The sequence below is a fragment of the Nicotiana tabacum genome, chromosome 19 (genome assembly GCF_000715075.1).
Source record: "Nicotiana tabacum cultivar K326 chromosome 19, ASM71507v2, whole genome shotgun sequence".
In the NCBI taxonomy this organism is placed as follows: Eukaryota; Viridiplantae; Streptophyta; class Magnoliopsida; order Solanales; family Solanaceae; genus Nicotiana; species Nicotiana tabacum.
In genome coordinates this window covers 105,639,666-105,665,126 of record NC_134098.1, presented here as the reverse complement: position 1 = coordinate 105,665,126, position 25,461 = coordinate 105,639,666, and the positions used below count along the sequence as shown (strand labels likewise).

General features: G+C 35.7%; 2 protein-coding genes across 3 annotated transcripts; both read right to left on the bottom strand.

Annotated features, from left to right (window-relative positions):
- Window positions 1–11,074: 11,074 nt before the first annotated feature.
- On the bottom strand, window positions 11,075–15,398 carry LOC107800014 (UDP-D-xylose:L-fucose alpha-1,3-D-xylosyltransferase MGP4-like). The gene is made up of 4 exons (XM_016623156.2): window positions 14,621–15,398; window positions 13,567–13,728; window positions 13,005–13,220; window positions 11,075–11,693 (listed from the first exon to the last, which is right to left on the bottom strand). Exons 1-4 carry the CDS (start codon window positions 15,116–15,118, stop codon window positions 11,481–11,483), a joined length of 1,089 nt encoding a protein of 362 aa, XP_016478642.1. The 5' UTR covers window positions 15,119–15,398; the 3' UTR covers window positions 11,075–11,480.
- Window positions 15,399–17,985: 2,587 nt separating this feature from the next.
- Window positions 17,986–22,638, bottom strand: LOC107800013 (protein ABIL1). Of its 2 annotated transcripts, none has more exons than XM_016623154.2 (9): window positions 22,283–22,638; window positions 20,723–20,811; window positions 20,330–20,480; window positions 20,147–20,246; window positions 19,942–20,031; window positions 19,778–19,862; window positions 19,611–19,663; window positions 19,409–19,512; window positions 17,986–18,381 (listed from the first exon to the last, which is right to left on the bottom strand). In XM_016623154.2, the coding sequence occupies exons 1-9, from the start codon at window positions 22,376–22,378 to the stop codon at window positions 18,226–18,228; spliced, it is 924 nt and encodes a 307-aa protein (XP_016478640.1). In that variant the 5' UTR covers window positions 22,379–22,638; the 3' UTR covers window positions 17,986–18,225. The 2 variants fall into 2 exon arrangements, with proteins under 2 accessions (XP_016478640.1, XP_016478641.1); XM_016623155.2 differs by having other exon boundaries at window positions 20,729–20,811; window positions 22,283–22,637.
- Window positions 22,639–25,461: the final 2,823 nt, after the last annotated feature.

Sequence of the window (25,461 nt, the reverse complement as noted above, 5' to 3'; positions counted from 1 at the left end):
CCTTTAGGGAGAGTATTCAATGCTTGAGAAATTTGACCCATTTGTACTTCCAAGTTGCGAATAGAGGTAGTATGGGAGGCTATTTGGGCATTAGAGTCAGCATTCCTTTCCATCATTTGTTTAAACATACTCTCTATCTGCCCCATCTTATTGTTTGAGGAACTTTGCCCTTGAGACGAATATGGAGGCGGATTGTTGGGTTGTTGATACATCGGGGGACTTTGAAAGCCCGACCCCCGGTTGCCTTGATTATTATTTTTCCAACCCCCTTGGTTTCCATTGCCGCCCCAGTTGTTATTGTTGTTCCCCCAATTTTGATTGTTCTTCCTCCAATTGTTCGAGTTGTTGTTGTTTCCATTATTCCAATTCCCTTGGCCTTGGTTGCCCCAATTTTGATTATTCCCTTGCGTTCTCCATTGTTGAGTTGGAGCATTGCTCTGTTGACCTTGGTAGTTATTGGCATATAACACTTCCTCACTTTGATGATCATAAGAATCGTCTTGATTGTAACCACTACCACTTTCCTCATATTGATCTTGATTGTTTTGCACTTGTTGACCACGTTGTCTCCTCTTGTTGACCATGATATTTACCGCTTCCATGGCATTTACTTGCTTTGTCCCTTAAACTTGCTGAAGTTGGGCCTTCGCTAACTGATTCATAGTAGTTGTCAACTCGGCTATGGCTTGTCCGTGATCATAAAGTTCCTTGTGAAGATAGATGACATTAGGGTCACCCTAAGGAACATTTGCCCGACTCTGCCAAGCTGAGGATGTGTAAGCCATCTCATCAAGTATGTCACAAGCATCGACATAAGGCATTTTCATAAAATTTCCCCCAGCTAGCTGATTTACCACACACTGGTTGGTCGTGTTGATGCCCCTCTAGAATGTCTGCTGAATCATTGCTTCAGTCATATCATTGTTTGGGCATTCCTTGACCATTGTCCGGTATCGATCCCAGATTTCATGTAGGGGTTCATTAGGTTCTTGTTTAAAGGCTAAGATCTCATCCCTCAATGCTGCCATATGATCCGGTGAGAAAAACTTGGCTATAAACTTTTCTGCCAACTCATCCCACGTGTGTATGGAGTGGTTGGGTAGCCTCTCGAGCCAGTCCAAAGCTTTCCCTCTAAGTGAAAATGGGAAAAGTCTTAATCTCAGAGCGTCCTTCGACACGTTCGTCTGCTTGATCCCCCAGCATGTGTCTACAAAACCCTTTAGATGCTTGTATGCATACTGATGAGGAGCTCCAGTGAAGAAGTCCATTTGCTCCAATAGGGTCAGCATGACATTTGTAATTTGAAAATTGTCCGCACGAATCCAGGGCGGGACAATTGCACTTGCGTAACCTTCAATCGGTAGCACCCGGTGTGCTGCCCGTGGAGGAGGTGGGGAGGGAGGGGGGAGGGGTTTGGAATGTTGTCATTAGCCTGGCGGCCTCTTCTTTGGACTTGAGGTTCTAGATTAACTTCATCCTCACCATTTTCATCTACCTCCTCCCCCGGAAGAACATGTCCGAGAGCATCATTATGAGCCATTTGGTACCTAAAGTGATTGATACACAAAAGTTAGAAAAAAGAAGGAAAGAAAAACAAGACACACAAATAGTTAGATAGATAGCCAACACCATCTAACTCCCCGGCAACGGCGCTAAAAAGTGTTCGGATCTAAACCTACACCACTATATAGTAGCAAGGAGTGGTCGATACAGTTTTACCCGATGAGGTCGGGATCGATTTCCACAGGGAGTTAGTTTGGTTTGGAGTCGGGTATCTAACTAATCTAGATGTGCGTGTTATTTTTAATTGCACTTCCAAACATTGTTGTGATTGATTCTATTCTAATTTTATATTATTGTATGCCAAGTGTAAGCTAAGTATAATAGTTTTGGTGAAAGTTTTCAAGTGTTAAAAGGCACTAGGGTAGTGACTTCTGCCTAGGAGAGTATCTAATGAGTATCAAGAATCTAGGACAAGCTTGTTACGATTGGGGTCATGATATAATCATCACACATAAGTGCTCACTCTATACCTCTCGGTAGTTTGAGTGACTTTGCCCGATTTGGCTTTCTCAAGCCCAAATGGGTGTTCATACAATCCAAATAAAATTGGCTCAAGTCGGGTATTACTATCTCTAGGTTTAACCCTTTAATCGGGGCTATCAATCTCTTGAGTTCCCCCCAATTCCTTGTTAGCCTAATTTTCCTAGACTTAGTCTCTCTTTCTCAAGAAGAGCCTAAGTCATAAAGGCATGAATCATTGTTTGCAACCACTAATTTTATAATTTTAGCATGAATTAGGCTAAATGTCACTAACCCATAAATAATTAAGCCATAAAATTCAAGACCCATTAAATACCCACATTAGGATTGGGTCATAACCCTAGCTATGAGGTCTAGCTACTCATGATAACAACAGAAATCAAAGATAAAGATAAAATATAAGCCATAATATTAAAGTACTAGATGAAAATCTAAAGTTCGAAGGTAAATATATTATAAAATTGCCCCAAAGGGGAAAAACCAGCCGTTCATGTGCTCAGCTCTACAAAACTTGACCTAAAAATATCATAAAGATCTATTTATACACAGCTAAAATTTTCGGATAAAAATGCCCCTGCGGAGGATTCGCGGACGCGTAATTCTGACCGCGTCCGTGCTTGAGCTTTCGCAGACGCATAATAAGAAGCGCGGTCCGTGTTTCTTCAATACTGGGCTTGGATTGGACTTAGTTTTGCGGACCGCATAATTTCAACCGCGTCCGCGTGAGCTTCCATCGCGGCTGCGTAATTTGGACGCGAACCGCGTTCTTCAGTTAATCCTGACTTACAGGGTCTCTGCACCTCAAGATGCGCTCTCAGCGGAATTCCCTTCGCGTCTGTGTAAGATCAATTCGCGGCCGCGTAATTTGGACGCGGGCCGCGTTCTTCATTTGAGCCCAACCTATAGAGTCTCTGAACCTCGAACCACGCTCTCAGCGAAAATCTCCTCGCGGCCGCGCTAAAGATTTCGCGGCCGCGCTTTTCCAACGCAGTCAGCGTTTATTTTAGTAATCAAAGCAACTTCTCTGAATCTGCTTTCGCGGACCGCGTAATAGTGGCCGCCTTAGCGGTGGTCCTTACGCGGCCGTGCTTTTCAGCCGCTCTCAGCGCTCCAGTCTCAGCCTTGGATTAGTGCAAGTTTGACTCCTTCATGAGTTGATTATGGCTTCTTTGTCTCATTTTGACCAAACCCTGCAAGCAAGCATATTAAGTTAGTTTTCGGGAATACCTTTACGCATTTTTGACTCAAAACCTAAGCAAAAGAGAGCAAATAATAGGCTAAAACCCCTAGTTATCAACTCCCCCAAACTTAAACTTTTGCTTGTCCTCAAGCAAACAAGGTAATTTCCACCTCCACAAAAAGAAGAAAGGAAAATTTCAGCTTTTCTAAGGTGACTTCATCAAGCATCAATTGGGACTAACAACTACCCTCAACAAGAAAGGAGGCGTTCAAAGTTTCGTGTACACTGCCGAGGGACGTGCGGCACGATCCATAGATGCATCTATCATGCCGAGGCATTCGACCCGCTCCACAAGAAAGGATGATATTTTCTTATGTACCTCCAGAAGAAGAATATATTTATTATAAGATAAATTCGGGAGGAAGAACAATTTCTCTTAACAATTAATTAATTAAAACAGAAAATCAAGTATATGAGATTTCCATTCTTTAATATTTTTATCTAACAATTCACAATATATATATATATATATATATATCAAATAATATTAATTAAACAAAGAATAAAATTTACACAAGAGATAAAATTTACACAAGTAATTCATGCTTTGAGTCCTAAACTACCCGGACTTTAGTACTAATAGTAGCTACGCACGGACTCTCGTCATCTCGTGCGTACGTAGCCCCCGCAATTAGCAACAATTATTCAATTTAATCCTTATGGGATAATTTTCCCCTCACAAGATTAGACAAGAGACTTACCTCGTCTCAAAGTCCACTTTCCGATCCACGTCGCGTTAAATTCCCAATTCGGTGCCGAAAAATACGAAGCTATCCAAATATTATACAAAATAATTAATACATGTTCAAAAATTCTAATTTAGGCAATTGAATAAATTACCCTAACCAAAACAGTAAAATTCCTAAAATTCACCTCGGGCCCACGTGCCCGGATTCTAGAAATTTTCGGATGAAAATATTACCCATAATCTCAAGAACTCAAATATATACTTTCTACTCAATTCCATAACTATTTTCATGGTTAAAATCTCATTTTCATAAAAATCTAAATTTTTCATCTAAGCGTTTGATTTCTAAGATTTACTAGTTATAATCTACCCATAATCTATGCATTTAACTCAAAGTGTGTAGAATTAACTTACCTTCAAATTGCTAGTTGAAATCTCTTCTAAAAAAGCTCCAAAATCGCCCAAGAATGGAAGAGAATGGGCTCAAAATGACTGAGCCCCGATTTTTAACACATTCTGCCCAACAGTCATTTTCGCACCTGCGGCTCCTAAGCCGCTTCTGCAGCTCCGCATCTGTAGAAGATGCGTCGCAGATGTGATTTCCCCCTATGCCGGCTCCGTCTGCTTCTGCGGTCAGCGGCTCGCATATGCGAGTCCGCTTCTGCGACTTTCACGTTGCACATGCGCCTTTTCCGCATCTGCGCCTACGCAGGTGCGACCCTTCTTCCGCTTTTGCGGTTCTGACAGAACTGGGGAGCTTCAGCTTGGCTCTAAATTTTTAACTTAGTGCGAGCCTCGTCCGATTAACGCTCGGGGTCTCCGAAGCCCCGCCCGAACATACCAACAAGTTTAAAATTATAAAACGGACTCGCTCGAACTCTCGGAACGTGTAAAACAACATCAAATCTAAGAATCATACCCCAAACCAAATTGATTCAAACTTAAGAATTTCAAGTTCTTCAATTTACTACCAACATGCCGAAACATACTTAAACTACTCAGAATGACACCAAATTTTTGCATGCAAGTCTTAAATTACTATATGGAGGTATTCCCAGCTCGAAATTCTAAACGGACCTCGATTATTCCAAAACCTATTCCAAACCAATTTTTAAAGAACTTTAAACCTTCAAATAGTTGATTTTTCACTATTAAGCGCCGAAATGCTCCCGGGTTATCCAAAACCCAATTCGAACATACGCCCAAGTCTGAAATCATCATACGAACCTATTGGAACCGTCAAATCCCGATTCTGAGGCCGTTTTCTCAAAATGTTGACCGAAATCAAAGTTGCCCTTTTAAAGCCAAACTAAGGAACCAATTGTTCCAATTTCAACCCATTCACTTTCAAAATCTGAACCAACCATCACCGCAAGTCATAAATTAATAAAAGCACATACGTGAAGTCTTATTTAGGGAAACAGGGTTCTAAGAGTCAAAACGACCAGTTGGGTCGTTACAAGGATTATATTTGCCCCTCATCCGTTAGATCGCCAGGTCCCACCTTTGTTTTCCTACATGGCGCCTATGTGGATTTCTTTTTCTTTTAATTTAAATATGGTCACCTCTTTAAGATAATTTAACTCGTCCACCTAATTTAAATAAGACTTCATTAACTCTATTATTGTGCAACTTCTCGTAATTTACTTTGGTTACTGCAATAGTTATGAGTTGTATTAGATTAGTGATTTTTGAGTTCAAAGTTATTGTTTTCCAATATGTTGTCGCTGCTATATCGCTATTGTATTTCGCATAATCTTCGTAAATGTCGTATCAGAAAATTACTTTTCATGGATCAATCATGGTCAATTGACCAAATTTAGACTTTACAGAGTTGTATCTCTACAAACACTCCAAAACATCATTGAGTGGTTCATGTCTCACAACTCCTAAGTATTAAAGGGAAACAAATTAACATAGACAAAGATGAAATAATTAAATAAATCAATTAGAGATAACACTATAGTTTCATTCACTCACTGTCCAAAATTTTCTCGCTCTTCGAAAAATATGAAGCTGACCCGGAGAAGAGAGATGGACGGGGGAGGGGGAGGGGTTAGGAATTAGGATTTTCATTTATTTTAGTTAGCGTGTCTTACTTAAATTGGGTGGGCGGGTTAAATTAGTTTAAATAGGTGACCATATTTAAATTGGAAGAAAAAAAAAATCCACATAGCCGTCATGTAGGAAAAAAAAGGTGGGACATGGCGATCTAACGGATGAGGGGCAAATATGATGCTAAAATATAATGATAAGGATAAATATATCTAAAAAGTATAACGAAGGACAAATATAATCCTTTTTAAAGAGTACATGTGCAAATATGACCCTTTTTCGTATCTAATAATAGCTAGAATATTTATTTTTTTATTAAATTTACCATACCTTAATGTAAGTGAACCCACTACAACTAAATTGAATTCAAGCTAGCAGGTATCATCACTACATATATGTATTTCTTTTCACTTGTTCATTCAGTTTTTTAGGCGACGTAAATTCCGTAAAATTATTGTGTCATCTTTTTAGATTAAATATTTGTTTAGCCTTTAATGACTAATGTTTATCTTATAGAGCAATTAGTTGTGAAATCATCAGTCTGATACTAATGTTGCCACGTTCGATTATTTGTAATCAAATTTTTTTATACATAATTGATATTTCTCTTTCTTTATCAAGTGTGTTTCCACTGTTCTATTTATTTTTTCCGTATTTTTCTAATTTCATGAAAAGAAAAATTCATTCTTATAAAGACATCTTGATTTACAATCAGGAATACAAGTATAAAAAGAGAAAATGCAGTTCCCTTTATGATCTTTTATAAGTGGATACTACTTTGCTATGGGGATCAAAAGGTGGAAAAATTTAATAACATAATTGCATAAAGTCAAGCTTAATATTCAGTAGAATCACCTTCCAAAATAGAGAAACTATTACATTTCATTTGTTGATAGTGTTCATACTTATTATGTTTGACATCTGCAAGCGCCACAGTGATGGACATGCTTGATTACTTTCTTTTTCTCTTGAAATTTCAATACCTTATTGGTGGATTGCTCATTTGCAAGTAAAAGAGAAAGGAAGAGAAAATGTTCTCCTCTTCCTCCTCACTCCAACTATGTGTATAAATTGTTGGAAAAATTGTTATGGAGATTGGAGAATAGGAGTTAACTTGAGGCGTGTCAGGGATATTGTTTTTAAGGATATTTCGCTCACATAATAATGAATAAAATTAAGCGTATTCCCTAGGATTCAACAAGCTCTTCCAGTTATAAAACTGAGAACAGAACTAGTAGAAAATTCAAGAAAAAAAACTCAGCATATAGAAGGAAGAAGATGATTCAGAAAGTTATGTTAGAAAGTGTGTCTTTAGCTCTTAAAAGACCATGTTTATATAGGTCTAGATAACGGCCAGTAACAACCAGTTTGACTCTATTAAATATAAAATAATTTACTAAATAATAAGTATATGTAAATAATATTTCAAAGAGAAAAGATTTACCAAACCAAGATAGACATTACCTTTTGAGATATCACTAATGTTACAGCAATTCCCCACATATCTCAAAAAGGATATAAAAAATAAATAGTAAACAAAGAAAGAAAGAGGGTATAATTTGGTGGGTTTCGGGCAAAATGAAATTCATCTGGCGTCTCATAAACTATGAACCAGATATAGATAACTTCTAATTGGTGAAGTTGATAACTTTTATGAACAAAAAAACTCTTGTTGTAAGCTAGGGACCTTATTCATCATATTACACCCCCACAATTTCTATTGTTATCGCGGTTTTGCGCTTTTCCTTCTTAGGATCGGGCTATATAATTCTGAACACCATAGACCCCCACATTATCAAAAAATTCAGGTTAAGGAAAAAAACCTTTTCACAGCTCATAAAAAGTTCTACTTTATAAATAACAAGCTAATAATATAACTTCACCCCGAAGATTTTTCTTCTATTTAGCTACATTATTATATTCAAAAGAACATGAAGGTCTTATCTCATGTATTATTTTTGACTACATCACAATTCACATCATCGTAGTAGTTTATTCACATTAATTATTTTTCATACAAAAGGAATCAAGACCTCATAGCACCTTAGACGTCACTTATAAATCATTTTTAATGCCTTTATTTAAAGGACCAAATTGATATTCTCATGACTCAAATATAACTAATTATGCCGTATTTGAATAAATGTAAGGCAAAAATATTAAGATCATACAAGATTATGAACATCTACCATCATCAACAAATATTTTAAGAAAGTAACATTTTAATTAAAAGAGGGGTAAATATTCTTAAAGAAGCAGAATATACCAGTTGATATGACACATATACCATGAGAAACATAAGCAAGACATATGATTTTTCCTCTTTATATTTGTCTATTATAAGATAACTTAATATCATTTCCAGTAGATCAACTTAACATAAAATCTTTTACCATATTAAAGACTAATGGAAACAAAAGTTCAAATATGAACTTTTCCATCATTTCAAAATATAAAATTCACAGAAACTTAAGAAAATCACTTTCTTCGATTTTATATGTATCAACTGAGCAGATAAAATGCAAATAAATTGCACCATATACTATACAACCAAGATTTTAGTTAATTTAAAATTATATATAATTTTCAAGTAGGTGTATGGTTAACAATATAAAACTAAATCTCAGGTAGTTAAAAGAAAACAAAAAGAATGAATAGCATTTCATCAACAACTATAGATGATTGGGAGAAAACATACCAAGTTACCAACATCGCACATCTATGATTTATTCCATATCATTGATAAGATGAATATGCTAAGCGAAACAGTTGTAATCTTTACCTTCTCTGAAAAAACAATGGATGAAACACATATATATATCGCCGAGTGGAATTAGAACAATGGCTAGAATAGTTTGTTCGGCAAAAATATTGTAATTGGTATTCTCCATAATAACAGTGCGGAAATATCCTTAAGATTGTTGGAAAAATTATTATGGAGAATAGGAGTTAACTTGAGGCGTATCAATGACACTGTCCTTAAGGATATTTCGCTCACATAATAATGAATAAAATTAAGCATATCCCCCAGGATTCAACAAACTCTTCCAGTTATAAAATTGGGAACAGAACTAGCAAAAAATTCAAGAAAGAACCCAGCATATAGAAGGAAGAAGATGATTCAGAAAGTTATGTTAGAAAGTGTGTCTTTAGCTCTCCAAATACTATGTTTATATAGGTGTTGCTCCAACGGCTAGTAACGACTAGTTTGACTCTATTAAATGTAAAATAATTTACTAAATAATAAATTGATGTAAATAATATTTCAAAGAGAAAAGATTTTCCAAACCAAAATGGACATTATTAAGATAAAAAGATACCACTAATTTTAAAATTGAGTGGCATAAAAATCTAAGAGGAACATATTTTAATATCTAAAGGTACTAATGGAACATCTATTAGACGAGACTCCTCCAACATACTTAAACATATGTTTGGTCAAACTTTTAAAAAATATTTCTAAGTATATTTTTCTCAAAAATATTTTTAAATACTTTTGAAAAAAAGCTATTTTTTTTTTCTGCTTCTCAAAAATTATTTCTGTTTTTACTCAAAAATATTTTTTTCCCTTTTAAAAGTTTGTCCAAACACCTTAATTTTGGAAAGAAAATACTTTTGGCCAAATAGGTGATGAGAGAGAATGTTAATTCAGTAGGTGCCGATTGTAAATCTCAAATCTCTCGTAATAATTCTGTGATAAGAAGTCCAATAAGGCTTCCATTTCATTGTCCAACAAGCTTAGTCACACGAAATGGCAACGTCGTGTGATGTAACAAGTAAGTATAAGAATTGATGTGATTTTTGGTAAAATAAAAGGAATCGGTAATCTTGTGGCAATAATGGATGGCTATTTCTTAAAAAGGGAAAGATAATAGCTACGTGAAGAGGTTGTATATGTAACCAGACATGCAAGTTGATTCCAAATTCTATCAAGTACACGTAAATGAGAATATATTGGCTAGGTTGATTATTAGAAAATTGGTTATATACCATCAACAAAATAAATCAATCCTTGTGGCTGACAAACTATTGACCGACACTCCACAGTCCACACATATAGTACACAGTGTATGATATATAGAAAATCTCCATCGTCAGCTATCACAATGAAAGAACAGTATATATAGACTCTTTTGTGGATTTATTAGATAAACGGACAAGAATTTTGATGTACGTTTTAACTTAGACGTAAGCATGTAGCTGCTTACATGACATATTTTTTAGATTACTGATTTCACTTATTATAGATATTTACTGCACTTATTTTCTATGTGATTTGATAGTAAGATTCAGTCACATTGCCAGTGAATAACAAGAACTTTTAGTAGTTCTTTTTTTATGATTAGATAACAAAACTTTATAATATCGACGTTTGTAGTCCTACGGTTAGGATAATTGCCTTCCAAGCAATAGACCCGGGTTCAACTCCCGGCAGACGCACTTCTTTTTTTAATGACCTTTGCAAAACTTTTTAATTGTTGAAAGAAAGTGGGAACAAGACCGGATCGGGACCCTGATTCAAATTAGAGTTGAAAGGTGCTTTAAAATATTCAGTTTTAAGGTTATTGTTATTCAATGTTCCACTCATTTCTTTATTTTTTTGCTCATATATATGTAAAGAAAAAAATTAGTGACGCCATTGATAAGTGATATTAAAAGTAATCTAACAATTCTAATAAATGCTCGGAAAAATTGTACGTAAAGAGTAAAGATAATTAAAGAATATGGTAATAAGAGAATAAAAAAGGTTATGCTTGTAAATCAACATGAAAGTGCGCCTGCTATTTTACTAAAAACATTGCACAGAAAACTTAACAATATCATGGGTGTTTTTCGGGAATGATTTGCTAATATCATTATATACTTTTTATCCAAAGTCCACTTATCAACCAAATGCCAGAAAACATTTTTCGCGAAAAATGACTTCCAGCTACCGAACACACCCTGTGTTAAAGATTGACAGATCAAATTGGATGCATTCGTGCAATAATACTAAACATTTAATTCAATATTTCCATGAAATTACTACTTCTTGCACGCGGAACAGCTGTAAATCAATATTGGAGTATGCAATAAATAAGACTGAACAAATAAATCAATGTTGGAGTATAATAAATAGGACTGAACAAATTTTGAAGTTCCGAACAGAGACTCGTATATTATGAGAACAGAAGCAAATACTAATACAAACTAACAGCAGAATTCTCCTCAAAGCTGGGCTGGAAGTACAAAACGTATGCATCTTGGAGGGGATATTGCGTCGTGCTTCGCTTTGCATCCCAGAACACAATGAAATGATTTGAGAGATTGGAAATACATGTACACCAGCTGCTAAAACTTTCCAAAGTCGGAGACAGAAATCTGGGCTGCTGTTGTTTCAATAACTGCTCTGCTTGTTTGCCAAAACATTATGGGGTATTTCCCCCTTCACACCAGATAAAAAGGCCTTCCTATTTATTCTAATCTGCCAAGCGGGGATTCAGAGCTATAATCATCCACCAACCAGAGACCATAATCACGGAAACGTTTTATCTTCTTTTCAAAACCAACAATATAGTTATTATGAATAATTACATGCATTCCCTTGGTTTCCTTCACCCAAGTCTTGTTTCTAAAGTATAAACCACCTGTTGGGAATCCTGACTGAGGTAGCAGATACATGTCGACCTGCAGCATGTCATGTATTACACAAACAAGTTAACTTCTTACCCTGATCAAAGGTAACTAAAATAGTACCCAAAAGAAAAATGAAATTAAAAAAACAAATGTTGGATGCAAAAGAAAGCAAAACGAAAGAACAAAAGTAAACAGTCAAACAAAAACTGGAAGAGCCGTTGCATATATTGTGCAGGAAACTTTTAGATTTAAAAAGCAAACTCAACCTATATAGTAGTACTTCTTGTGTAATTTAAGTTCTTAGAAAGGACATGACATATGGCTATAATTTCAAAAGTTGGTTAAATTACCACTTGAGAAGCTCCATGCGATTGTCTTTTACTCAATGTAAAATAACTACAAATCTTCAAATTAACCAGGGTTAGAGCAAAAACTAGTAAACTACAATAAGGAACATCTATATAACTGGGACTTTCTAATAAGGAGAAAATATCTCAACATTTTCTCATAGCTATTGCGCACAAAATTAAGTAGGATTAAAACAATAGCTATTAAGCTACAAATAAGGGACATCTACATAATTACAAGGACAAATTATTAAAGAGGGGAGAAAGCACAAGTAGCAAAAAATTTGGTTGCATATATGTACATTGATTGACTTCTACACTACTATATCTATTCTCTATACTGTTGTGATTTGCATGCTTGCTTGGAGCCAATGGTCTATCGGAAACGGTAAGGTTGCGTACATACTACCCTCCCCAGACCCCTATTTGTGGATTCACTGGGTTTGTTTTTGTTGTTGTATATGTACATTGATTACATATTTGTGTGCAGACCTACTTATCTGTGGAACTGCAGTCAGTGCATGAAGGAAAAAAAGGAATTAAAAAACAATTAATTTGCCTCTGAATATAGATCCAGGCTACTGCATTAATCAGATTATTTCTTACATCTAATTTTTACATCTCTTCTTCAACCTCAATTGCATACAGTTAGCCTATAATTATTCAGCCGACAGGGCCAAAATACAAAGAGAAAATGGGGGGAAAAAAGGGACAGCAGAAGAAGGACAGAAAGGGGTTAATAAAGGAAGTTGGCTATATCTTCCTACATCATTTGGCTTCAAAGAAAACAGTGCTACTTGAGAACCTAGCTTAATTTTATGTTTAGATCAAGCTTAATTTTGGATCAGAAATAAGCCTAACATTTTTAATACTTCCTGCTGAAACTATTCAATGAGGCGTGGAACCTGATAAGTCATGAAATGCAAAAGCAACAAGGGACTCCAATAGAAAATGAGACTTCTTGAGCTGGCTTTGAAGCATGGCAGTAGAATACAAATAAAAGAAAGCAATGCACCTGTCCAGCAGTTTTGTTCAATGCCCAATTAAAAGCAGGCTGGTCATTAGCTTTCTTTGCCCTGGACCATGGTTGAATCTGCATTTCCTCAATCCACTTTTTCAGAACTAGTTTTGCTCCATTGGTGGGTCGCAGATAGATCATGCAGCTACATATGTAAGGCCGACCCTTCTTCCCTGGAGGTGGCAAACCGTGGGAGTGATTCAGAGGTTTTACCTGGCATTCCAAAAGAAAGGAAGAAAGCAGATCTTTCATCACTAACAGTCCAATCGACAATGTCAAGACAATAAAGTTTATACAAAGTATAAATTGATGCAACCAATTAACAACTGTCATAACTACCGAGAATGACCTATGTTCTCAGTTTTAAAAAAAAAAACAGAGAAGTTAAATTTAAAGGAAAGGGAAACACGGACGTAGTTTGCAGTGGAGCAAGATGATGAGAGTTGAAAAATATCGCAATAAATTAAGCCAGATTCTCTAATTCAATCATGCAACATAACATTGCCTACCAAACTATACAAGGAAAAGTTAAAGCATTTGCATCCTCTTCAGCACTTACCGCAGCCATGTCATCCATGAAGTATATATCATGCTTTCCTTCTAAATATTGAAATGGATCTGCTAACCAAACCATATCAACATCATTGTACATGACATTATAACCAAGCTCCAAAATTTGCAGAAGATGCCGAGGCCTTCTGGACGTAAAATTGAAGAATCCCTTAAAAATAGAACTATCAATGTCATTTCAGTAGAAAACAAATAACTAACTCAAAGCAAGTAGAACATTCCAGAAAACACTTGTTTCCTCTCTATTTTTTTAAAAGTTTCCTCTCTAGTTCTAAGAACAAGTTTGTGATTCAGGACAGTCAAAGACAGATAGTGAAGGATCAGTAGAAACACAATGTTCATTATTGTTATTATTCTCAAGCTTTAATCATCAGCTCTCCAATTTTACTGCATTAATCAGCTGAATGATGAAGAAACGCTAATGCAAGGATCTTGTCACTCTCAAACACATTCTACCTACAAAACTGTAAATATCCAAATATGGAAGGGGGGAAATGCCAATTATGCAGTATCTCTACATGATGGTCATGATTAAATCCAATATTCGTTAATGGAAAATATTAATGGATGAAGTCCCGAGTATATATTTGCACATTTGCTGGCAGACAAGCATATTATAAACAGAAAGTCAGAAACTAAAAATTGTTCAAACCAATCGACAAAAACAGCGAGAAATACAACAAACCAAGCTGTAAATCAATCAATCAACAGCGTCTCATCCCAAATTAGTCAGTGTTTTGCAAAAATGAATCTATATATTCTGCTTTATTTGAGCCCATCTCATTCCAATGTTAGTAAGCAATTTATCTTTTATGGCAAATTAGGGATTCTGTAAAACTAAAGGTTCTCTAAACACAACAAACAATCAACTATACCTAATCCTCAATCCTAGACTAGTTGAAGTCAGTGAAATTAACATTCCATATGTTCGTGCTCTTATCGGGTCCATTTCATTCCAAATACTGGTAAGTTTCTAAGTCAAATTAGGGGGAGAAACTAAATACAGTATAATAAACACAGATGCAAAAGCTCAAGAAAGGTACCTGAGACCCAAACTTATGAGCAGTCTGAGACATCAAAACAGGAGGAATAAGCACAGCATGACCAGGCCACCTCTCATTAACCTTAAACAAAGTAGCATAGTCCTCAGCAATCACAAGCACTTTCTCATGTTGCTTTTGCCTCACAATGCTAACCAACCAGTTATTCAAGAAAGGCAAGTAAGGTTCACTAACAATACAGACTATAAGGGTATTGTTCTTGGCCACAAAGGCAGCAGCTTTAGGCAAGGAATAGTCACGCCACTTGGATTCAAAAAGATTGGATTTTGAGGTGTAAGAGAGGAACCCATTTTGAGGGAACTGAATATATGGATAAAGAACTCCGAGAATTACCAAAAGGGAAAGAAGGAGCAAAAGGGTGGTGCGGTATTGAAGAAATGAGGTGGGTTTTTGGGAAGTTTGAGAGGATCGTGGGGATACTGGATTTGGGTCTGTTAGAAGATTGTGAAGAGGTCTTTGGTGTAATGACGCTGATGACATTGTTGCTAGATTTGGATTGAATTGCAATAGAAAAAATGGAAGTTAATTACACTAATTCCAAAGAAAGAAATTGGGAAAATTCTATAGATCAGACGTAGATCTCAGATGGGGGCTGGGACTGAAAACACTGGCACTTTCAGATTTTGATAATGAATCTGATGAGGCGCTCACTTGAACAGGATCCCCACTTGCTGAGTTAACTTCTTGGCGCTGGTTCAAGTGAAAACAGAGTGCCAAAGGAGAAAATGATAAAAGAAAGAATTTGTTATTTTCCGTCTCTAAGAATTGACCAAGCAAAAATTATCATTCTTTAATAGCATATTTGGTCAACCTTTAGAAATCAGTTTATTTTGAAAAATATTATTTTTCAAAAATATTTTTAAAAAAAATAATTTTGGAGATAAGCATTTTGTGTTTGGTTAACCACTTTAAAAAGTATTTTGAGCAATAATTTATGTTTCGCCAAGTTTTTCAAAAAGTGCTTTTAAGTATCAAATTACGAATAAGATTATGAATAGATTTACTTAATAGTTAATATCATAAGTAAATAAATAATCTTAAAATTTTGTTATTACAGGCATTAATTAAATTTTTTTATTTTATTTAAGTAAAATATGAAAATAAAATTTAAAAGTACTTAATTATTTTAATATAAGTTAAATATATTAAAAATCATTCAACAAATATAAAAGTATTAACCCCTAAAGTCATATTATATATTAGAAAACTATCCTAAAAATAATAAAAAATATGTATACCTTAATATCCTAAAATGGTTTGACGGTTATTTTAGTATATACTATATTTTGTTAAGGGTATTTTTGGTAAGAAGAAAAGTCAAAACTACTTCTGCTTCTGCTTTTGGAAAGAAACTACTTTTTTCTGCTTCTCAAAAACTGCTTCTGATTCTTCTCAAAAATACCTTTTTTTTCCCCAAAAAGCTTGGCCAAACACCTCAAGTTAGGAAAAAAAAATATTTTTGGCAAAAAAAGCAATTTTGGCCTCTTGAGAAGCTTGGCCAAACATGCTATAAGCCTTCATAATTCGGATTTTTTTTCGAATTTAGGGTTTATTCATTTTTTTATTTGAGGTAAATTCTAAATTGTTCGAATTATGTAACTAAGCTATACTTTTTCTCCTTTTTTAACTATGACTCATATTATGAAACGAAAGTATATTGCCCTTAAACTTTCGGGCAAGAACTATATGTCATGAGTGCTGAAATCTATTTAGATGCAGTGTGTCTTGGATACGCCATTAAAGATAAAAATAAGGCCTTGATTTTCTTGCGCCATCACATTGATGAAAGATTAACATAAAAAATTTCACAGTCAAAGATCCACTTATCTTGTGGAATGGCTCAAAGGAAAGATATGACAACTTAAAATTGGTCGCACTTCCACAACCACATTATGATTGGGCTCATTTGAGGCTCCAAGACTTTAAGAGTTTCTCAATACAATTCGGCGATGTTCATAATTACTTCTAAATTGAAACGTTGTGAACGTTTTTGCAAGCATATCATATTCAGCGATACTATCTCCACAGAGTTTCAATTTAGAAGTAATTCTGAATATCGCCGGATTGTATTTAGAAATAGACTTAAAAGTCTTGGAGACTCAAATGAGTCAACCCTTCATCAATGTGATAGCGCAAGAAAATCAATGTCTTAGTATAATCTTGGATAAATACTTTATTTTTATCTTTAATGGCGTCTCCAAGACCCACAGTTCTTGCCCGAAATTTGAAGGACAATGAACTTTCGTTTCATAATTGAGACGATAGAGTCTCGTGCTGATAACGTGAAATAAAACAATAAAGAAAAGAAGAATATTGCAAGGAAATAGAGAGGTAATTCTTATTGATTTTGAGATGATTTACAATGAGATAAAACTTCTCTATTTATAAGGGAGAAGTAACTTAACCACAAAGTAACAAACTCTCTAAAAGATAGACATTCACCTAGAATACAACTCAATTTATAACAAAATTGAGTTTGTTTGATTTGACACTTTAATCATTTTTTTTCTAGATCAAGTTTTTTGTTAAATACTGTCTCGAGTTTTTTCTTTATAAATAATTTATATATACTGATAAAGCAAAAACTCAATCAATGTAATGGGTCTAATTTTTCAGATTATTAATGTCACATTTTATGGACGAATTGTTGGTTGAAGTGTATAAAAGTTAAAATCCTCAAAAAAAAATACATAAAAGCTTTTAAGAAAATAATTTAAATATGTTTTTCGATCCTAACTTGTTTGAAATTGAAACATAGTTATTGTTGTTATCTAAATATGTTTTTATGTTTTTGCGGCAAAGTTTTCCGGCAAAGTTTTCCAAAACACTTCTCTAATTTTTTTCGACAAAGGATTATCCAAATTGCATAATGAGAGCACTTTGTCTTGTGTGCTTCAACTTATGGCGAATCATTAATTATGTCATTCGTTCTGCCAAAGATGTGTTTTTTGTTTGTCAAATCTATACAGAAATTAAGATCAGTGTGTTATCTACCATCCGACGCATTTTAATTTTCTCTAGTGGGGACACAAATGATCAAAACCAAATGAAGGGTTGAACTACAAACCTTTCGGTTCCCCAATTTTATCTCCAGTATTTTGTTGTGGGAAAAGAAATTTAATTACTGGAAAATAATAATTACAATGAAAATTTAACACTCTACAAAATTGGTCAGAATTGCCTGACATTCCTATTTACTTTTTCTTTTTGTTCAAGATCAATATGGTTAAGAGGCATGATTCATCTCATGATTGCAAGAACATTGATAACCACTGAGGATTGATCACTCAGCTCGACTCAAGAATACTGGACAATGCAGTTATAGAGAATTATTTCTCCAACAATTTGCTCGACAAGAAGACAGATATTAACATCTCTTTTACCTTTCAAATATACACACTGCTCTTTATTGATTCTCAAACGAAAGAAATGGATGATGAAACAAATTGCCTATAATCGTGGGAAGTTCGTGAATGATCTTAAAAGTAGATGTTCTCTAGGTGATGGCGTAGTACAACTTCTCTTGTACAGATGGAAAGTTAGATGGACGAGACCTCTTAACTTGCTCGCGCTCATTTTTGCGTAGATTACGAGACAGCACTGGTCTTCAACTTCGATGTCTTATGCTTGACAAAGAAAGCCGAGAGCATACTCCTGCTGCGATTATGTGCACGGATAATCTCCCGTCTTGGATTATCAAATGATCTGTATGGTGTTAGAGGTTTGCTACCCTCTAGGGTTCCCTGAAAAAGCAAATTTTCGTTTTAGCTATTGCGAAGAAAGCAATTCATTTTTATTTTCTTTGATAAGTATAGAAAGCAATTGAGAGAGAGGATGTTTGATCATTTAAGACTTGCAGTCTCGGTCTGGTCCTATATTAGATGCCAACAAGCAAAGTAAGTAACTTCAAACAGACTATAAGACTGAATAAGGTTCAAGTCAAGACTAATGATGCAATACAAAGCAACGCTTCTGCAGATACAAGAAATCCACATATTAAATTAGACTACAAAAAGAGAAGAGGCAAACCATATAAACATACATAGACAGATGATCACAAATGTTTTATATCTGAAGAGAAGAGATGAAATTGCAGACAAACCGACTGCAATCCAAACATTAGTTTTCTCACGTTTCTTACCCCCAAAATACGACAACAACAAACCCAGTGTAATCTCACAGGTGGGGTTTGGGGAAGGTAGTGTGTACGCAGACCTTACAGAAGTGCAATATTTTACCCCCTTGGAATTAAAATTTTTGCAGAGATGAAACTGCTAAGTGTTAACTAATTCAGATATTAATTGCTAAGTTGTCTGATTGATTAACAAGACAATGACAGATCACAAGATTTGGACTGCTAAACCACATAGATGCTCATATTACAACAATGTTAGATCCTCAGATGGCAATGTTTAACAAAGATATTCACGTCTGCATATTCACCAAAATCTTTTAACACACTTTCCTCTGAATTATATTTCCTATTCTGTAATTCCACAGCTATCATATTTATCAAGATAGAGTTGAAAATGTGGTTATTTAGTTATAAGTGAGGGTGGCTTTGGCTTACACAAAGCGAGAGCGCATATACACAAAAAATTGACAGCTCTATGAAACCGTTCTATGAGCAGCTGCCATATAACAACACCATAGTGCAGTTTCAGGAAGGACAGCATGTAATATAAGGAACAGATGGCATAATATCTATGGAACTGTTCTTTTCAATTTATAAATTTATTTCTTTTTCACTTCTAATGCATTTGACATTACCTGCCGTGTGACACCCAATGTTTGCATCGCTAGATTTGATGCAGGACCAACATTAGGTGACTGAGGACGAGCTGCATATGATTTTTTCCGTGTATTCTCTTCGTCTGTTCAATAAAAATTGACAGTGAGAAATCAAGAGTCTATTGCGTCAAATATCCACATCACGGAAAGCACAAGTGAACATGGAACCTTCACAATATACCTAATAAGTTGAACGCAGCAGATGCTTTTTCAGAACCTTTTGCTTCCTCAGGACTAAAATGCAAGGAAAGATCAGTTTTCTACAAGCTCTAGAAATATTTGAGAATATTATCCAAAACAAAATGATAGTAGTCTCCTCGAACCTTCAAGATCAATACCAACACTAACCTCATAAAAGTACGTGAAGTCCCTTTCAATGTCGATTTAGTTTCTGTTGCCAGATGCCAAGAGAGAGTTTTTACAGCAGGTGTACCTAATACAGAACATATGATAAGAACGACGAAATAAAATGCTGAAGAGATGACAGGACAGTATCACAATAAGTCAGCCACCTGAAGGATAAAGGCGAGGTCTTGCTTGCGAATGTTGCCTCGAATCCATCTTAACTTGAGGGCTGAAGTGCACCTTCTTGCCAGCGGAATCTAATTGTGTATCAATCAGAAGAGAGAGGTCAGAGATGTGTGCAAGTCAGACAAAAAGGTCTAAAACAGCAAGAGCTTTAAAAGAAATGCAACAAGGACTAAAAAGTAGCTGTACTTGGCAAAATATAATGCTTGTGATGCCTTGGGATGATAGCCAATAGCTGTTGCTGCCTGAGGCCTTCTTTCTTAGTGTATGTTTTGCATGTCAGAAGTCGCTTAAATCAAAAGACTAAGTTCAGTTATATCTGTCTTAATTCTCAATTAGACAATATGCATTAGGGAAAGTTCCAGAAGTTACCTGATCAAGACAAGTGACCTTTAGCTCCATGCTTGTGACATCCAGTGTTTGTTGCTCAAGCAAGTCAGTTAATTTATAAGCAACAGTTCCTAGGTGGTCGACAGCATTGACAAGAGCTCTTACAGCATAGTCCTTCAGGTTATCAAGAACCCTGAAAACACATAGTATTAGAGTAAGAGCACAAAGGAGCAATGGAAGAGTGTAGCATGACCAAGAATAAATGCACCAGCATTTTGAAGCTTGATTAAACATAGGGAAGATTCTTGCTGAGAAGGCTAAAAGAGCCCGTACAGCCAGAGATCAATGAGCTTCTACCTACTTTTGATTAGAATGCTGCAAAACCTAGGAGAAACATGAAAGATTGAGTGGAAAATATTAAGCTAATTGCAATACACTTGCATTTGTTTCTGCTCGTTTTGAAGATAAGACTTTTCACAATATTCTGCAGCAGAATAGAGTTGCGGCCTCAAGTTCTTGAGTTCCTGAGACAGGCAACACATTAAGTTAGACCAGAGTTCTTGCAAAAGTTGACAAATGGTTAAGATGGAAACTAGTTGTAAGCAGATACGAAACATAACTTGGGAACTTTTACTAGAATCTGAAATATCTTTCCTGTCATCTTAACCAAACAAAAGTGCTTATAGTACATTTTATACGTTTATATATCAATATCAATCAATCGCTTATCAAAACAACATTAATATCATTCAATCAAACACTCCTCAATCCTAAAAAGAAGGCTGGGTTTGGCTATATAATCTTCTGAAATCGTTCTGCTCTACTCACGGACAAAGTCAGGTTAAACCTGTGAAATTTGGCCCGAAACGTACTTTTTATATGTTCTATATTTGGAGAAAAATGAAGCAGTTTTATTATATACAGTAATCACTAACTGCAGCTTTAAAGTGACAACCATTTTGCATGTAGTATTCATAAGCTGGCCAACAAATATAGACACACTCTTATTCAAACATTTCAAATCCCTCTTAGCTCCCGAGCCTATTCTGATTCCTTCCCTTCGTTGCTTCGAGGAGGTTATATAATAGTAATAAAGGAGATAGATTATAAACAAAATGATGCAATATGCCAACAACACTCCACCTCCACATATCAATCAACAATTACATCTCAATCCCAAACTAGCCAGGTCGGTTATATGTTAGAAGTCCTACATCGGTTGTGTGGAAGATGATTGATTTCTTTATGTGGTCTAGGTAATTCTTACCTCATGAGCCAACTTTTATGATTAAGTTAGGCCCGATGACCATTTCTTAACACGGAATCAGAGCCCAGTTCTTTGTTTACCCTATTTAGGGCTCCCATGTTATATTGTTCATGATCCGGATGTCCAGTCTTGAGTCTTGGGTGTCCAGAGTGTTCGAAATCCCACATCAGTTGTGGGATGGACAATTGGTCTCCTTATATGGTCTTAAAAAATCTTCATCTTATGACTAGCTTTTAAGCTTTTGGGGTTGAGGTAGGCCTAATGTCCATTTCTTAACATTATATGAATATGAATCTGTTGTATCTATTCTGCCACATTCATACCCATTTTATTGAACACGTCCCAATGAATTCAATAAATGACCATTGCTGTATCTTTTTTGCCTGACTTGACTTGGAAACTGGGTATGCTTTGCGAAATGGATGGAATTAAAAGTCACTAAACAAGATACAAAAAGGAGTAGCTAAACGGTCAAGAACACCCTGAATCAGTCAGATTTAAGGTAGTTTGAACATGTTAAGAGTATCCTTCACTACCTAAGCTATCATCATAATAATTTGGTTTTTCATTTGAGCTTCTCACACAGCAGACGAAGATTTACATTGCAAAGTTAACAGTCAACATTATTATTAATATTCCAGATAAAACGAAGCTAATATTGTAGATAGACATTGAACAAGAACCAGATCTGATCTCGAATTTGGCAAATGAAAAAGAAGTAGTGGAACCTGTAAGGCCTTAACGAAACTCTTGCTTCGCTCCATTGATACTTCATCAAACGTCATCGCCGGAGAATTTTGAAGCTTCAATTGTTCTACTTCCATAACTTTCCTCTTTCAAAAACCGCACAAATTCTCCAAAAAAATTAACTTCCTTCTAGATCAATCGATCAACAAATCATAGCGATATGCATTTTATATTCAAAAAGTGCTAATTAGAAAATCGAGAAATTGTGAATAATTGTTCAAGATGGATTAGGAGTTAAGGAAAGGGTTTCGGTAGGCCACCACGGTGGTGGACGGTAGTGGAGGTGGTAGCGGTGGAGGTGGTAGGAGAATTTATAAGGAGTGCGTGTGTGTGAGTGAAGCAATCCCGGGAAATGCGTCGTTGTTATTATAATTTTGGGAAACTGGAATATTATGGAGTTAATTGCAAGTGAAAATGACGTCGTATTTATTGTAGGCAGATAAAAGGTGGTTCAACTGCACTGTGCAGTTCCTCCCACCTTGACCCCTGGGCCCTTGGACCGATAAAGTGGACCCCAAACTCAAAAAAATAAAGAAAAATCATCTACCTTCCATACTTGCACCAAATCATAGCGATATACAATTTATATTCAGATAGAGGGATATAAGTTCCCCTTTAATTATACTCCCTCTATCTCATTTTGAACGGCGCTTTAATTTTTTCCGTGCCTATTAATAAAAAAATAAAAAACGTATAAAATATAATTATTAAATTATTCCTATTAGATATTTTTGATAAATAAGCAATATTAAAAGAGCTACTACTTCTTTAATATTAATGTTATACTTGAAAGTAATTAATAAATTTAATTTTAAATTTCTATAGTGATAATTATTTTAGGATAATTTCCTGAGCTAAAATAATTGTTAATTTATGATGGAGGGAGTAATTACTAAGATAACTATTTAGTTTAATATAAATATTGGGTACGGCCCATGACGATGGACGTACTGACTCGCCACCTCCAAGGAGAGGTGTCGTGGTGCATGTTATTTGCAGACGACATTGTTTTGATTGACGAGACGCGAGACGGTGTTAACGCGAGGTTAAAGGTGTGGAGACAGACCCTGGAGTCTAAAGGTTTCAAGCTGAGCAGAACCAAGACAGAATACTTGGAGTGTAAGTTTAGTGGTGCTACTCAGGGAGTGGAAGGGGATGTGAGGCTGGATTCACAAGTCATCCCTAGGAGAAGGAGTTTTAAGTACTTTGGATCTATTATACAGGGGGTGGGGAGATTGATGAAAATGTCACACATCGTATTGGGGCGGCATGGATGAAATGAAGACTTGCTTCCGATGTTTTGTGTGACAAGAAGGTACTACCAAAAATTAAAGGTATGTTTTATAGAGCGATGGTCATACCGGCTATGTTTGTATGGGGCTGAGTGTTGGCCAGTCAAGAGCTCTCACACCAGATTAGATAGGATTCAGAATGAAGTTATTCGGGACAAGGTGGGTGTGGCCCCTATTGAGGACAAGATGCGGGAAGCACGACTTAGATGGTTTGGACATGTGAGGAGGAGAAGCACAGGCGCTCCGGTAATGAGGTGTGAGAGGTTAACATTGGAGGGTCTTAGAAGAGGTAGAGGTAGGCCGAAGAAGAGTTGGGGTGAGGTGATTAGGCATGACATGGCACAACTACAACTGACCGAGGACATGACCCGTGATAGGAAGGGGTGGAGGTCTAAGATTAGGATAGTAGGTTATGTAGTCTAGATTATTCATACCGGTAGTGTTAGTACGTACTCTCGCATTTGGTTGGTAGTCGGCTTATTTGATTTTTTTTTTCTTCTTTTCTATGCTTCTACATGGTTTTTTGGTATTGTCCCGTATTATTTTTTATTATTATTGTGGTACCTATGCTTGATTGAGCCGAAGGTCTATTGGAAACAGCCTCTCTACCTCCACAAAGGTAGGGGTAAGGTCTGCGTACACTACCCTCTTCAGATCCCACTATGTGGATTATACTGGGTATGTTGTTGTTGTTATAAATATTGGGTACGGATGAGCTAATATCGCCATAATATTACTATGTTCATTGAATTTCGAACATCATTTGATAGTGCAGCAAGAGGAAAAATAGTTTGCAAAAAGTTAACCTAAATAACACGAGCACAAATTGAAGCAATGCGTATATTAATTAACTATAATTAAGTGATAAAAGTTTGTACAAAAGACACATTTCATATATTTATTAATTCAACATATATGTCACTATGTGTATCTTTTTTCTATTAGTTTTCCGTTTTCGAGGGAAAAAAAAAGGTACTATTACTATCTTGAGCGTTAATCAATTGATTCTTCAATAATCATTTTTTATACTTTTAAGTATTTCTAATATCAAATTTTGATTTTAATATGTAATTATTATTTGTATGGATTGTGTTAGTCTTTGACTCTTTGTCTTCAAATTATATTGTTTTTAATTTAAGATGAATTAATGGAATATGTCGCTTTCGGTTTAGACCACCTCCACATGGCTCACATGCCCCTAAGAACGGAGAGTGGAGGGTACTTACTGAATTATCATTAACACCCCTATGGTTTCTGGGAGCATTAAAAGCACCCCGACATTCAACTAACATTCATCACATTTTCTACAACTCATTTCAATTAACTCTCAATGTGTTGAACGAGTGTGACTCAAAACCACGTACAATGTAATTTGACTGACTCAACCATGTTGTACATTTTCTTTTTTAATTACTGACCATACTCAATGTAGATTTTTTCAATATTTACAGTATACAGTCAAAATAGATTTCGGCCTTCGTACGATTGATCGAGGTCGAAACATAATGGATCGAAAAAAGACTTCGTAATATCGAGATGAGTTCCGAAGATGGTATGAACGAACTTCAGATTTCAGGTATAGGTCAAACACCGAGTTCGAAGTCATTATCGAGCTCAGATCTGAATCGAACTATGATGAGATGATTTCGAGCTTAAGTAGGCAGAGGCCAACCGATGCCGAGCCTGAATCATCGCATGATCTCGAGTCCACTCGAGCTCTAGAAGCAATACCGACCAGCACAGAGACCGATCGAGCTCGAGCTCACAGACAAGAGCCGTTGCAAATACACTAAAGGAAAGAATATCGACGGAAATTAAGAAAAAGCTGATTTATTATGGGTTCTCCACTATGTATTTTTAATTATATC

Coding starts and splice junctions, on each gene's coding strand:
- LOC107800013 (XM_016623154.2), bottom strand. CDS start 22,378: ATGGAAGTAGAACAATTGAAGCTTCAAAATTCTCCGGCGATGACGTTT. Junction 20,812..22,282: donor GTTTCGTTAAGGCCTTACAG/GTTCCACTACTT, acceptor TGCCTGTCTCAG/GAACTCAAGAACTTGAGGCC. Junction 18,382..19,408: donor CATTGGGTGTCACACGGCAG/GTAATGTCAAAT, acceptor TTGCTTTTTCAG/GGAACCCTAGAGGGTAGCAA.
- LOC107800014 (XM_016623156.2), bottom strand. CDS start 15,118: ATGTCATCAGCGTCATTACACCAAAGACCTCTTCACAATCTTCTAACA. Junction 13,221..13,566: donor TCATGGATGACATGGCTGCG/GTAAGTGCTGAA, acceptor TTGGAATGCCAG/GTAAAACCTCTGAATCACTC. Junction 11,694..13,004: donor TGAACAAAACTGCTGGACAG/GTGCATTGCTTT, acceptor GACATGCTGCAG/GTCGACATGTATCTGCTACC.